General features: G+C 45.3%; 1 protein-coding gene across 1 annotated transcript in view; it reads left to right on the forward strand.

The window, feature by feature from the left end:
* TENM4 (teneurin transmembrane protein 4) overlaps positions 1-14,505 on the forward strand; it is a 348,544-nt gene that overhangs the window by 312,250 nt on the left and 21,789 nt on the right. The window contains exons 25-26 of the mRNA XM_010576571.1: positions 5,381-5,553; positions 9,416-9,651. Coding sequence (XP_010574873.1) covers positions 5,381-5,553; positions 9,416-9,651 — 409 coding nt within the window. The remainder of the gene's footprint in view (positions 1-5,380; positions 5,554-9,415; positions 9,652-14,505) is intronic.

The following is a 14,505-nucleotide window of genomic DNA, read 5'->3' on the forward strand; positions in this document are numbered from 1 at the left end:
TTAGTTGCGAACCAAGGGAATTACGAGTATCATAAAAGCTAGAGAGAGAGAGGTCTTCCTCTCCTCATTTGGGCAGTCAGAAAATTCTGCAGACAGTGGCTGCAGCCTGGCCTCGTGTCATTAAGGAGAGGACTTGCCTTCATACATATTTGAGTAGTATCGGTTTGTCTGTTATAGATTTATTTTTAATGTTGTGTTTAATGTTGTTTGAAAAATTGTGAAGAGGCGATCTTGTTCAGAGGCGGCGGGTGCATGTCTGTATAATCGCACGCAAAATATAGTTTGCAAAGTACATTAGGACTCTTTGGCACTAAATGCAATATTATTATAGTGATTTTTTTCCGATCTATTTGACTTGTAGTTTTAAAAGGCTGATGAAATGTGAAAAAGCTAAAATGAGAAAACCCAGAGACTCAGGCAAGGAATTGATTTCTGAATAGACGGTGCTTAGGATGCTCTCTTTAATTCCCAAGGCCCAGGTCTCTACACAATGGTAATGTGATAAATGAAAGCTCTGAATGTTTACAAGCTAACAATTAGGCCTCATAAGCACCAAATACCATTTTAATTCTGTGCATTGAACCTTAGCTAAATACGTTTCCAATTGGGAATGGATGGCAACGGCTTCCTTTGCTGGCCTAATAATTGTCACTGTAATTGTAAGTGCTGAGTCTTTGCAGCAGGTTTGAATGGGAGGCAGCAGCTGTGTTAGCAGGTGATGAATTCATTGCTCAGAGTGGCTGCTGCGTGCACTCCTGCGTTTCAGTATTTCCTTAATTCTGGTGCTTTCAGAGCGTTTGGAGAACAGAGAAGTCTTAGGCTGTGATGAAAACTAGCCCACCCCTAAATCCCGAGACTGTGGAAACAGGCCTAGGCAGCTTAGCTGCAAAATGAGGTGAGTAGGAGAGATTTATCTTACTGCAAATACCAGGGCACACCTGCAGCTACGTAAGAGCCAGTCGCTTAGCCTTTACTCTCCGAGCTGAGGATGTGCCCTATAAGTGCCTTTATAGGGCTGAAAGCAGAGGTAGAAGGAACCGACTCATTTAACTCGTTAAGCACATTACCTGTTTGGGATGCGCAAGCCTTCAAGCTGATGCATCCTGGGAGATTGTGGGTATGTGATAGATGATATCGGGTATGTGCTGTGTGATCTAAATCAAGGGAAAAGGGGAAAATGCTCCAGTCCTAGGCAAAACAGGAGAGAGAAAAGGCACTGCTTGCCAAGAGGAAAACACTGTGTGTGTCCATGCTAACTGGCTTCCCGCACCTCCTTTTGCATTACCACTGCAGTGCTAAAAGGAGGTTTTGTCTGGACATGAGTGTTTTACGCTTCACCTGCCACCAATTAAAAATAAGCATGAAAATGGGAACCGTCTAATTGTGCTACCTTCTCACATTTCTCCCTTTGTAAGGCATGACCTCCCTGCAGCTGTAAAGAGGTGAGCTGTCACCCCCAAAGCGAGTTCTTGGAAGGTCCCTGCCTCGCTGCTGGCCAGAGGTGCAGCAGCTCTTGCAAATGCAGAAAACACAGATGGTCCAGGTTACTTCTGACAGAGGCTAATGGGGTGACTAAGGAGGTGCCAAAAGTCTAATGTACACATGCAGACATCTTAAACCAATTCCAGCACACCATTCCAGACTGTTCTGGCCCAAAAGGAGCCTTGCTTCTCAGGATCCAAAGTCCCAAATGGAAGTCCTCGCTCTTGGTGAAGTTCTCCCCCGTAGTGTGAGTTTTGGACAGCTGTAAAAATGTAACCACATAAATTATGCGTATTGTACTTTGTCATTTTGATTTAAAAAGAAAAATGTGTGCACAGAGGTCTAGGCACCATCACACTCTTTCGTGCTCTTTTTTCGTGCTATTTTAACCCATTTTGCACAGGCAGAGATTACTGGCATATTCACCCATTTGCATATTTGCAAATATTACATATTTGCCCAGCAGAGAGCTGGAGGACTATTTGTGAGGGTGCTGTGAGCTTGATGTCCAGGAATAGAGCTTAAGGAGCTGAGTGTCTGCTGCTGCTTGGGGCTGTTAAACTGAGTATCCATGGGTTTTTGAGGCTTTCTTCGGAGCACATAAGTAGGGCTTGCATGGAGTATAGGTTTTGTGCTGACTCTCAGCATGGTGCTGAGTGTCATTCAATTGGGATAAAACATGTGACTCACAGGACATTGACTCAGCACTTAAATGAAATAGAAACCATGTCCATCACATGAACAAGCTCTCTGCCCCCATCCTGGCTTTTGCCCTCCTTCTTTCCCTAATCCGCAGACCTGCTTCTTTTCACGCTCACACCTGTATTACACCAAACTCACCCCTTAGACTCCAGTGCAGCACATCTAGATTTGTGCCATTATTTTTAGGAGGGGAATCAGGATCAATTTCAGGAGCAGTTCATTTTTTAAAATTTAAATAGAGCAATATAAATAAATTCCTTACAGTTGCTAATACCACCAAGTCAGAGGTGCCAAATTCAGATCCATCTTCCTTAAATTTTGGAGCATTTGAGATCTGAGTCTACCCTTATGGTTCAGACTGGTTTACATATAGGACTATTGATGTCATGGTAGAAAGAATTTGCGGTGTTACACAACACACCTTTAGCGATAACAACGTTTTCTCTGCTCAAGGGAGAGACTAAGTCATGTCCCTTGTGTTCTGTCTCAGCAGATGGGGTAAAGATATCTATCGTCTGTGATGCTTTCAGTTTAAGACTCACATATCGTTTTAGGAGATGTGCAGATGACTGTGCAGAAAGCAGAATCAAAACGCATACCGTCTCAGTGCAAACAGGACAGCTACAAACATGGAGCAAAGCATTTGGTACTAAGAGCACTTTAAGTCTGACTTTTGCAAGGAGATGCAGTTCAGCTCCAAGCTGTGTGCTGCTAGCTGCTTGGAGAAGCTTTAACTGGTCTCTGCCAAACTCCTGCAATGCAGTCCTGAATTCATCCCTTTCTTCTTGGTTTTTTTTTCCTTTCTCCTTTTCCATTTCACAAGTGGCTGACTGATCGCCAAGATCTTGGAGGGAAAGGGCTCCATCCTCCACACGTGGATAATCCCGTGACTGACAGGCTGACACTGTGAAGGGCCAAATGCTTTCTTCTACCTTCCTACCTCCTCCTCTGCCCAGTGGGCAAGAAGAGTGTCATGCAATGGTGTCTCCAAACCCAAGGGCTGGAGAGACTTGCAATGAGCTCACCCACTTAGTCACCATACACTAAATATTAAACTTGGGCAAAAATCACCTTTTCAGCCAGCCCTTCCTCACGCTAAGTCACTGCCAGCATATTGTCAAAGTACCAGCACTGTGTATGAATCTGAAAAAAAGAGAATGGAAGAGGAGATGAATTTCTTTTTCTGTATAGTAGGAATATATATATTCCTTTTCTGCATTGGACTGCAGAGCTAGTCCAATGGCTGCTCCTGGGTCTCTCATGGGTTGCAGTTCAAGATTACTTTTTCTTTTCTTTTCTTTTCTTTTCTTTTCTTTTCTTTTCTTTTCTTTTCTTTTCTTTTCTTTTCTTTTCTTTTCTTTTCTTTTCTTTTCTCTTCTCTTCTCTTCTCTTCTCTTCTCTTCCCTTTCCTTTCCTTTCCTTTCCTTTCCTTTTCCTTTCTTTCCTTTTCTTTCCTTTTCTTTTCTTTCCTTTTCTTATTGTTTTTTTGTTATTAGATGGGGTCTGTTGTCTTATTCCCCAGCTCAGAGTAATCCTGAAGAGGAGGATCAAGAGCTCCTCAACCATCTGCTCCCTCCGAGGTCTGATCAACTGTATCCCTGTCTAACAGATTGCTCTCACCTATTCTTAAAAGCGTTGGGCAATGGGGTTTCCAGTGCTCCATCTGTTCCTCTGCTTGGAGCAACCATGGGCCTGGAAAATGTTCTCCAGCTTCTGACCTGAATCTTCCTTGTTTCCATTCCAGCTGATTACTTTTTGTAACATCCTCAGTAGACATGACAAACAATTAATTATCATCCTCTTCACACCAACCGTTGTCAGGGTGGCATCTTCCCACTTCCTTGTTTCCCCTCTTCTATATCAACTTTCTCTCTTAGATCATGTTTTCTAAGCTTGTTATCCTTAATGTATCATTTACATTACTTTATCATTCTGAGGAATGGTGCCCTTCACTGGACACTGTGCTCCATCAAAGGCTAACCACTGGGTATTGCTGGAGAACAAGTCCTCTCTGCTCACCCACCATTCACTTTGCAACCCCAAGTGATGTTTTCTTGATATGATCTTATATATCATATAAATCATTCTTAAATGATACGTGGGCAGGACTTGAAAAAAGTCAAACATTTATCACTGATTGCTTGTGCTGGAATTTTTCTACTGTTTCTCCCTAACTATTTAAATATCCCTTCCCTGAAGGTCCATCTCATCAGAAGGTCCAACAGCTCTCCAGAGATAAGCCAGTAGACCTTCCTGTTGCTCTCTGCAGCCTCATTGCAAAGGTGCCTTGCCAACCTTCTGCTCGTGGCTCAGTCTGTGACCCAAGGGCACCCTTTTTGCAGTGCCACAAATGAGAGGCAGGATGGTGTTTTTGCTCTGTCGACTCAAGTGTCTGCTTCTCCTTCTTATTGAAAAATAACCCCTCAGCTTGTTAAGTGCTGTGGGACCTGCATGTATATAGCTTATTTCATTTGGGTCCTGGTACACAGGTGTCCACATCACAGAAACCTTCCCAGATGGTGTTTATGTTGACTCCCTCATTGGTAAAGCCAAGGACACAGTAGGGGTGCAAACTGGACTGGTTTTTTACACTTTTAAATCAGTCCTTCCAGATGGTCCTAGGAACAGTAAAAGGTAGACATGGGGGTCTCAGCTGTGCTCAGGGCTCTACACCATGTTCACAGAGGACAGTTCTCTACCTGATATGGCCAATCTGGCAGGTCCTTGCTGCTACCTTAACATTAGCTTTTAAAATAAGATTTTAAAAAAAAATCTGAAGAGCTCAGGACACAACCAGACGAAACAGTTGGTGGCCTTCCGAAACTCCTAGTTCTGCTAGACAGGATGCATGGGCCAATGCTTTTCCATAAGTCACAGCACAGTGGATGGGAAATAAAGTTACTCTTGTAAACAAGAGGCATAGTGCAGGTAAAAAGTGTTGGAAGAATGTTGTTAAAATACAGGCTAATACTTATTTAGTCATTTTCTGTTCTTTGCTTGATTTTCTTCAGCTAAAAGCTGTGATTTTCTTCTCATGAAGCCAAAAAAGTCAAGACAGTCTGACAGAGTGACAGTGCATTTTTCTCTGGGAAAAATCTGGGTGAAGACTTCAAGACTTGGTCTCTGCTTTATAGGATGATTCCTGTATCCCACTCCTCTGTTGATGCTGTTGACTTCAATCCATCCTCCCTTTCAGGTATGACAGCTTTGGCCGCCTGACCAACGTCACCTTCCCTACTGGCCAAGTGAGCAGCTTCCGCAGCGATACCGACAGCTCCGTGCATGTCCAGGTGGAAACCTCCAGCAAGGATGATGTTACGATAACAACCAATTTGTCGGCATCGGGAGCCTTCTACACCCTGCTCCAAGGTGAGTTGGGCCACTATCCCTCTCCCGGCCAAGCTGCATGCAATGGATTATCCATCAGGAAACAGGCATCGTCTTGATAATCCCAGCACCAAAAATCACCTGCATCCTCAGTGCCCCAGATCTCCCCACATGCTGGTACAGATGCACACTCACACCTACTTAGCCACATTCCCTAGCACCGTGGTTGCTCTGCAGCTGTTTTCTGCTTCATTTTCAGCCGGTCCCCTTGCCGTGCAGTCCTCATGCAGTACAGTCCTCCATCATCATTACCATTATTGTTATAACAAAAAGGGTTGCATAAATCTAGCCGCACTTCCAGCCGACCCCTTTGCTTCAGTCTCTTAATGGCTTCCAACTTAACAGTTACTTTCCTCCTGGAACAGACTTCCAGCTGGTTGCTGGAGATCTATCTCATTCTTTGTTCACTGGCTGTTCAAATATTCACAAGGAAGCATCCAGAAAAATCACCATCCCTGTCCTCCAAAAGGTCTGCGTTTGAGCTAAAGGGCTGGTGTGGAGAGGCACAAAGGAGAAAGGAGAGGGGGGCAGCCAGGGTAGGACTGGTGGGACCAGTTTGTCACTGTTGGAAATGAGCACAGTTCTGCCAGTGATGGTAAGGTGGAGAAGTGAAGGATTGATGAGGTGGAGGAAAAGGAGATGAAGTGGGAAAGAAAAGAGGAATAAATAGCAGGGAAGCACTGTGCTGACCTACTGGGAGGGACAGACGTTGTAGTGCACAAACCATGCCAGCCTGGATCTCCAAGTTCTGAAGGCTGAAGCCTCCTTAGGGTCAGAGTGAGCCATCACTCCTGTTCCCTGGGGCTTGGAGAAAGGGAAGGGACTTTCAGACTCTGTTTTCTTCACTCCCCAGCTCTCATTCACTGTTAGTCTGTGCCTGATGGCAATGGGGTGTCAAACATAATTTCCCCTTGTGAGGAACAAAGTGCTCCAAGTGAGACCAACGTGTTCCAGCATCACATTTGTTCCCACTTCCCTGGGACACACATTTCCCTCCCCCTCCCTGTAATAACAGCAAGCTTTCCTAAAAGAAAATGCCTGCTATGCCTGTACACTGCTTTTCCTGCCTTTGGAGAGGCATGTTAATGTTAAGGTACTATTGCTGTAGGGGAACACAATGACTTTCTTATTCTTTACTTCAGCCTGCAAAGCGGATCCAACCCACCCTGCCCCATCCCATCCACTCACATTAAGACGTCTGGCAACTGCACAGACACGAGGTTGGCTTCACCTCAAGAGCCTAATTAAGCAGTAGAGCCTGCTGTTGGGGGCCCTTTAGTGAGATAATTGACTGTGATGTGATTTATACACCCAGAGCTGAAGGCACAGTTACATAATGGTGCCACGGTCAATTATCTCATTGTACTGCCCTCCAGCACAGGGCTGCTCTTGCCATTAGGACATGCAGTATTACAAACAGCTTAACCATCTTCAGAAGTATAAAATTACAAAACTGTTTGGATCTGAAGAAACGCACTTCTCTTAAAATGAAGATCTGGATAACGTTGCAGCAGAGGTGGCCTGCGACCTGCTGAGGTGGCTTTCCCACAGGCATTAGGGACCGTGAATTCCCAAACTGAGGTAGCTGTTTGTTCATGGCAGCGCTGTAGAAAATTAAACAAGGGCCACTGGAGTTGCCCAGGGATGTATTGAGCACAGCTGAAACCTAAGTTGCCTTCCAAGTGCCTCTCCAGCAGATAGAGCTGGAGCTGTTCTCAAGGTCTGTGAGTGTTTTGCCCACTCCATTGTTCTTCAGGGAAAATACATATTGCAGATTCCCTTTGCCTGAGAGGTGCTCGTGCATCTTCCTTCTGGACTCACAGCTCTCGCCAGCTTTCACAAATCCTTGGTGAACCTTTCAGAAAACCTGGATCACACTGTGAACAGGTGAGATCTGAGAAGGCATTTTCAGAAGGTTACGGATTCTTGTAGGATGGATTTAGGAGCCACTACAGCTAACAGGCACCTCAGCACCTCTGTGGGATTTTCTCCTCTGGACTAATGACAAAGTGAGCATTTGTTCAAGGCCAAAAAAAAGGCAGTAGTGCCCTAGAACCAAAGCAGCATAAAATACAGCATCCAATGGCCCCTGGGTTTCATGTAGCCCTTAAGAAATGCCTTCCAAAACCAGGGAAGAGTATTCTCTTGGGAAAATGTTGAAAGTGGAGGATTTACATTCCCCACACTGTACCACGCTGCTGGTGACAATCCACCGTAACCCCTCTGTGGTGCTTATGTGACATGGAGGGAACATCACGTCCAGTGAATTTCACAAAGACCTTCAAGCTTTCCCCTGCTTCCTGGTGAAGGATGAAGGAGGGAGGAATACATTAGCTGTGCAGAGATATTTCAGATTTGATTTAAAGCACATCTCCTACCACTTTCTCACCCAACCAAGCATCTGAGAACAAAAGTGTGACAGCCAGCTGACTGTCCCCCTTGTCTCCATTTGCAGAATCAAGCGTGGAATGGGTTTGATCCTGCTGGAGCCTATGTCAAAAGACCATCAACTTAAGTACTCAGTGGTACAGCTAAAATACTTGGATCTACACCGTAGATCACTGCAGTATGTTTATAGTGGCAAAATCCAGTGCCACAGCAGTTTCACGCCGTCACTACTGTCTACAGTAAGTTGAGTTGTGGTCTTGCTGAGATCAGGGTGGCAAGACTCCAGCTGGCTACAACAGGAGCAGGATCAGACTCACAATAAGAAAGACCAACCGGTGTCAAGTTTCCTTTCCTAATTATACCAAACTGTGCTCTTTGCTGACCTATTTCATCCAGACGAGAGATGATAATTTCGCTGTGTTCTTGTTTCCTGCTGAGCTATGGCAGAGCAACTGGTGAACAAAACCCAACTTGCCTCAGAACGGAAAAACAATTGACATCATGAATTTGTAATGGGTGTTTTTATTCACAATTAGGTATTTATGGCAGACTGGGAGACAGAAAAGGTGCTATTTTCCAGCTTTTGAGGAGCTTCAGATAAGGCAATCTTTGTATAATATGCTTTTAAAGCCATTCTGCACTGAGCAAGTCTCATGATTTCTTACCCTTCATGAGCTCCTCTCTGCAGAGAGAAATGCCAGCTGGAGATTCAAAGGATGGGCTTTCAGCCTGCCTGATTCCTGAAGGAGGTGGAAGAGATATTGTTCTTCTTTTCCACTCCTGAACTCCCAAATCCTGGCCTCAAAATCTGCTGACCTTTCAAGAGCTAGTGGAGGCCAGATGTACAGAGATGTGTGGGAGCTTAGTGCCTCTGCTTTCTCTCCAAACATGAAGACTTCGGTTGCCTCCTGAAAGCTTTCCCAAGTGAAAGGGTTTGGCTGTTGTTTGGGGAACTGGTTAGCATTAACTCGCTGTGCAATTTCCTGTCACTTGTGAGACGGTGAATAAGCTGAGGAAGGTAGGTGGCCCCACTTTTTCATATATTGTGGTGAAATTGGGATCTTTAGGATATAAAAGCATGGAAAGTTTTCAGCCTGCCTGTGATTTAAAACAAATATCTCACCACCCAGTGTTTTAGCCTAGAGGAAGAGATTTGAACCTGCATCCTTTGCTGGGGTATTACACAGCTCTTCCACTGGTGCCTTTTTAACCTGTGTAAGACTTTTCTGCAAGAGTTTGAGGTGCAGAACCTCATCAGAATGAAAAAGAGATTGTCCATCTTTACCTTCACTGAGGAAACCAATGTTTTGCTCACTGTGAGTGGGATGGGTAAGCGACAGAGCGCATTTGCTTACAACTATCAGAAATGCTGATGAAGCCTGGGCGAGGGAGAAAATGAAAAGCTGGAGCTGTATCATTGGGCAGCCATTTGAAAAGATCTCTTTTCTCTCTTCAGACCAAGTCCGAAACAGCTACTACATCGGCGCTGATGGCTCCCTCAGACTGATGCTCGCTAATGGCATGGAGGTGGCCCTGCAAACCGAGCCGCATCTGCTGGCTGGCACCGTCAACCCCACGGTGGGGAAGAGGAATGTCACCCTGCCCATCGACAACGGCCTCAATCTCGTGGAGTGGAGGCAGAGGAAGGAGCAAGCGAGAGGGCAAGTCACCGTCTTTGGACGTCGGCTGAGGGTAAGTGAGAAGCGTGAGCAGTTTGGGACTCCATTTCTCCTCTCATCAGTCCCCAGGCTCATGACAGAAAGGGACAGGGCTGGTTTGTATCGTCTGCAATAGGGATGAGGCTGCAGGACAGAGAACTAGCTGCTCATCCTCAGTGACACAACCTTTATGACTCGTATATATCCTTATGTGTCCTTATGTGCTGATGTTCTCTTAGCTGTCACAGGTAGTATTGCTGATTTGCCTACAAGTCCTCTGTATCACGGGGAACACATGACCTCCCATCAGACATCACAGATTTAACTGTCATGTCAGGCTGTTTAAGCAAGCAAGGGATGATTATAACTATAAAATACTGCACCAATTAATGTAGGTATTTTTACCTGTGCTGCTGGCAGTAATAGACCTGAGCACCAAAAGCTTTCTAAGCATATGAGGACAGACTGAGAGAGTTGAGGTTGTCCAGCCTGGAGAAGAGAAGGCTCCGGGAAAACCTTATAGCAGCTTTCCAGTACCTAAAGGAGGCCTACAGGAAAGATGGGGAGGGACTCTTTAACAGGGAGTGTAGTGATAGGACAAGTGGTAACGGTTTTAAACTGAAAGAGTGTAGACTTAGATTAGATATTAGGAAAAAATTCTTCACTGTGAGGGTGGTGAGGCACTGGCACAGGTTGCCCAGAGAGGCTGTGGCTGCCCCATCCCTGGCAGTGTTCAAGGCCAGGTTGGACGGGGCTTTGAGCAACCTGGTCTAGTGGAAGGTGTCCCTGCCCATGGCAGGGGGGTTGGAACTAGATGATCTTTAAGGTCCCTTCTAACCCACACCATTCTGTGATACTGTGATTATCATTCACTGGGCAGCCTCAGAAAAATCTCTAGATTCTCGAAACTTGCTAATCTGTCAAACCTGTTGAAGAGCTGGGCTTGCAGGGCACTGCATCACAATTGCCATCATTCCCCAAAGAGAAGTGTTACAAACAGCTCCAGCCTTATGGTACTGTCTCCTGCAGGAGCACCCGGTCCTTTCTGTGCTCGAGACTGATGTGTTTTGAAAACGTTGTTCCGCACAATGCACTGCAGACTTGTCAGGGCTGTTTAAAGATCTTGCCCAATAAGCCTGTAATTCTTCTGCTAACTGCTGGCAAGGCTGGTAACTTGTAATAGCAAGTCCTGTGCAATCACCCTGTACCTTGCTAGTCTGAAAGTCATGGGCTGATGAGCGGTTCCTGGGAAGCTGCTCAGCACCTGGCAAATTCAGACCCTCTGAGAAAAATGCTTAGTGCTGTGTAATGCCACCACAGCAAAAGGTCTGCAGCTATTTATTCGCACTTAAGCTTTGCAATAAATATTAATGCTCTGGTTTCAGGATATGTGTTTCCCAGTCCTTGCTTTTCACCTCTCCCTATTCCCTGCTGCCTGACCCCTGCCACCTTGGTGTGATTTCTCCCGTCTCTCCTCGCTCACACTTGCCAAGTACTGCTCTTCACCCTCCCCAGCCCAGCCTCTGCTCTTTTCCCCTTGCATCAATAGCCTCATATTTTGTTATCAGGAGAAAAACTGCAAACTAGTGAAAGCTGAAGTTGCTCCTTCAGTGGGAACTGCTGTATGTCTACAGATCAGTTGGCATCACCCTTCGTGCTTGGTTTGTCTGGGGTTTTTGTTGTGGTTTTTTTATTTATTTATTTTAATAACCAACAAAATTATCAGACAGGTCTTTTTCTGAAAGGAGAGAGCCTTCTGAAATCTGCAGCTGTGTCACAGCTATTTGGTGTTCAAAGCAGTTTCCACTCATTTAGCCGCAGCTCAGCTGCCCATGTCAGTTTTATCTTCCAAGATTTTGACAGTAGCTTCAAACGCACAATGTGTCTTTGTTTTATATTGTACTGCAGTTGGAAAAACACTTCCAAAATGAGTTTTCAGGCTGGTTACTTGTGTCCCTATAAATCTGCCAGCATTTATTCACATTTTGAGCCTATCGAGGCCCTTCTAGTAAAGCAGAAGAGCATCTTACATGGTTGAAGGACTCAGTTATGGCTCTGTTCAGGGGTTCGAAGTAGCTGAGGGAGTACAAGACATTTTAAGCTGCCTGTCTGTACCTGCATGGCAGCATTTGCACCCCAAAGACATAAACCTGCAAGGTGCTAATTGCCTCCCTGGGGATTGCCCGGCATTTAACATATTCTGTGTGTCATGTTCTCCTCTTCCCTCTTACCAGTAATTGCTGCTTTCCCTGGCAAGGGAGAAACTTAGGCAAGTTCAACACGTTTTTGTTCATTTTGGGAAATGTTATCATTTTCTGCCATATATGAGTAAATCACTACTTTCCCTCTCCCCTCACCCCACTTCCTCACATGAGACAGCAGCAAAGACATGGTGCTACATGGGGAAAAAGCATGCCCAGAGAGGCTGCAGCATCACTCCATGAAGCCTTTGAGATGATGAGAACAGGATCTGGCCACTATAAAAGAGGGAGTTCCCCTGAAACCAGCATTCTTTCTGCTGCCATTGCATGGATCCACATTTCATGAGCTGTGGCTCTTCCTCCCATGGTTGCAGGGTGTTCTTGGGGACTGACAACCTGTTGCCATGAGCTTGACCAGATCCCAGCATGATGAGGCCAGTTTCACAGCTGCCTCCTTGACCCTCCCTAGGAAATAACACAATGCATATGTTTCTTTATTGCAGGGATAAGGCACAGGGCAGGGATATCTGCATGGATGAGGGGAGAGGGGCCAGCCCTGATGCCTTTTCCCCAGTCCCATCAGTGCTGACCTGGCTCTGCGCTTGGCCAGGCAGCTGTAAAGCAGCACAAATATGTTAAAGCAGCCCCTGTCCCTTTTCCTATCCCACACACCCCATGAAAAGTTGTGATGTTCTGATCCACCCACCCAGCAGTGAGATATCTCCACAAATAGGCTGGCTAGGAATTCAACCCATCACTGGCCAACAGCAACACAGAGTCCATCTGCAGTGACAGCATTAGGCAAACTCTGCTCCAAGGAACAGAGCTCCTTCTTTTTTTTTTTATTTTTAACAAACTTGAGTTTTTCAATAAAGAAGAATGTAAAATAATCTCTGACAGTGGAGCAAATAGGACAGCCAAAACAGACAGAGCTGCTGGCTCAGGTCTTTTATTTATTTAACCATGGAAACTCCTGTTGTAAGTCACTTTGCAGCAGGTTAATGGTGGCATCTCGGACCTTGTGTCCGAGACACTCCCCACAACCAACATGACCGGAGAGGTCTCTTGGGTTCTGCTGCTAACCATTCCTGGTGTGTTGACTAACAAGGACAATTCAGCATCGTCTCCACAATTTCTGCAAGGTATCGAGGTCTGGATATGGCCACCCCAATGGTTTTAGCAATTCTCTAGGGAAATTGCTTTGTAGGCAGCCATTTGTCACATGGATGTTGTTGGCTCCTGGAGTTCTCATTGCAGAACTATTGTTTGCCCTCCTCTGCTGAAGGTTACCAGAGTGTTTTCATGAGAAATCTACCCTTTTTGTGCTCTTGTGCTCCCAGGGAGATCTATGCATGTTGTTTAATTACAATTTAAGCTAAAGGAACTCCATAGGAAGCATTGGAGAAATCAGGGATGGTGGTGTGTTTATGCTCTTGCTTTTCCAGAGCAAGCTAAGGAATTGAATAAAGTACTGTGGAACATGAATTTGGAGTTAAATTTAGTCTCTCACACATTATAGAGGGGACATCAAATACATTGTGAACTGTGGATTTAAATTTACCCTGTCTCGATCCTGTGCTGATCACAAGCCTTGTCAAACGCTCTGAGGGGCAAAAGCTTTTTGCAGGAGCTTTTCAGACCCTGTTCCAGGATAAGGACTCCGGGATGTAGGATGGCACCTTATTTAGCTGCTCACTATAAAACACAGTTATTGGACTGAAGCCTGCAGCCCTGTCAGTGCTTCTGCAGAAAATTCACTTCTATTCAAGGCATGCCCTTGAACATGGATGAAAAAGATTGAGGCCCCATTTAGAGGCTATCTGGCAGGGTAGGGTTCACTTCACCCATCACCTTCAGGGGCAGCTGTTGGCACTGCAGCACTTCTCGGAGAGAAGAGAGATTACACCAAGAGAGCAGCAGAAAACAAATCATAAAAAAAAAAAAAAAAAGTCATGAAAAGGGAGACTAGTTCCAACTAGTCCCACAGAAATTGCTTGCCAGAGCATGGGGAGGGTGGAATGACTTAGGGCACCAGTAATGGGATACAGAGATTTGGACTGAGTTTAAGAGCTATCCAGGGACCTGTTACTTGGTCCTTCCAGCACAGTGAATAGTGCTGCTGCTGGCGTACAGATTAGGGAGGCCACTTTCAGCCTGGATTACTGTCCCAGCCCTGGCAGAGCTCTTTCCAGCTCTCTTGGCAGAGACCAGTAGCAGAAGAAGCTGCAGCTGCCAGGCTGGAGCTGCTCTGTGAATAAATGGAAGGCAGAGAAGCTATTCCTTCCTGCTTTGCTTTGCTTTTTTTTTTTCTTTTTGCAAGCAATTGCCACTTCTGTTTCTCTATTTATAGAAGCAAGCACCTATGAGATATCAAATTGCTCTGTTAGTTACATGTGTGCATCTGTACTTAGAGTTTTGATAGCTTTTTAATTATTTCCCAGCTTGCCTGTTACAGTGGGCTGTTGGCTGATTCCCTCTTTCTCCCACAGCCCATTTACATTCTATTTTACACACATTTAATTGGAGCATTATCTACCTTTCCATGACATTTCTTTCCTCGAGTCATACCTGCCTTTTAGCGTTGTTATTCATAAGTTGAAAATCATTTTTGCACTTGCCTCCTCTAACATCATGGCACTGTTTATTCCTTCTGTCTTGGCTGGCCGCACGCACCCTCAGATCGCTTC

This window comes from Haliaeetus leucocephalus, unplaced genomic scaffold (assembly GCF_000737465.1).
Source record: "Haliaeetus leucocephalus isolate CR32 unplaced genomic scaffold, Haliaeetus_leucocephalus-4.0 Scaffold536, whole genome shotgun sequence".
Classification (NCBI taxonomy): Eukaryota; Metazoa; Chordata; class Aves; order Accipitriformes; family Accipitridae; genus Haliaeetus; species Haliaeetus leucocephalus.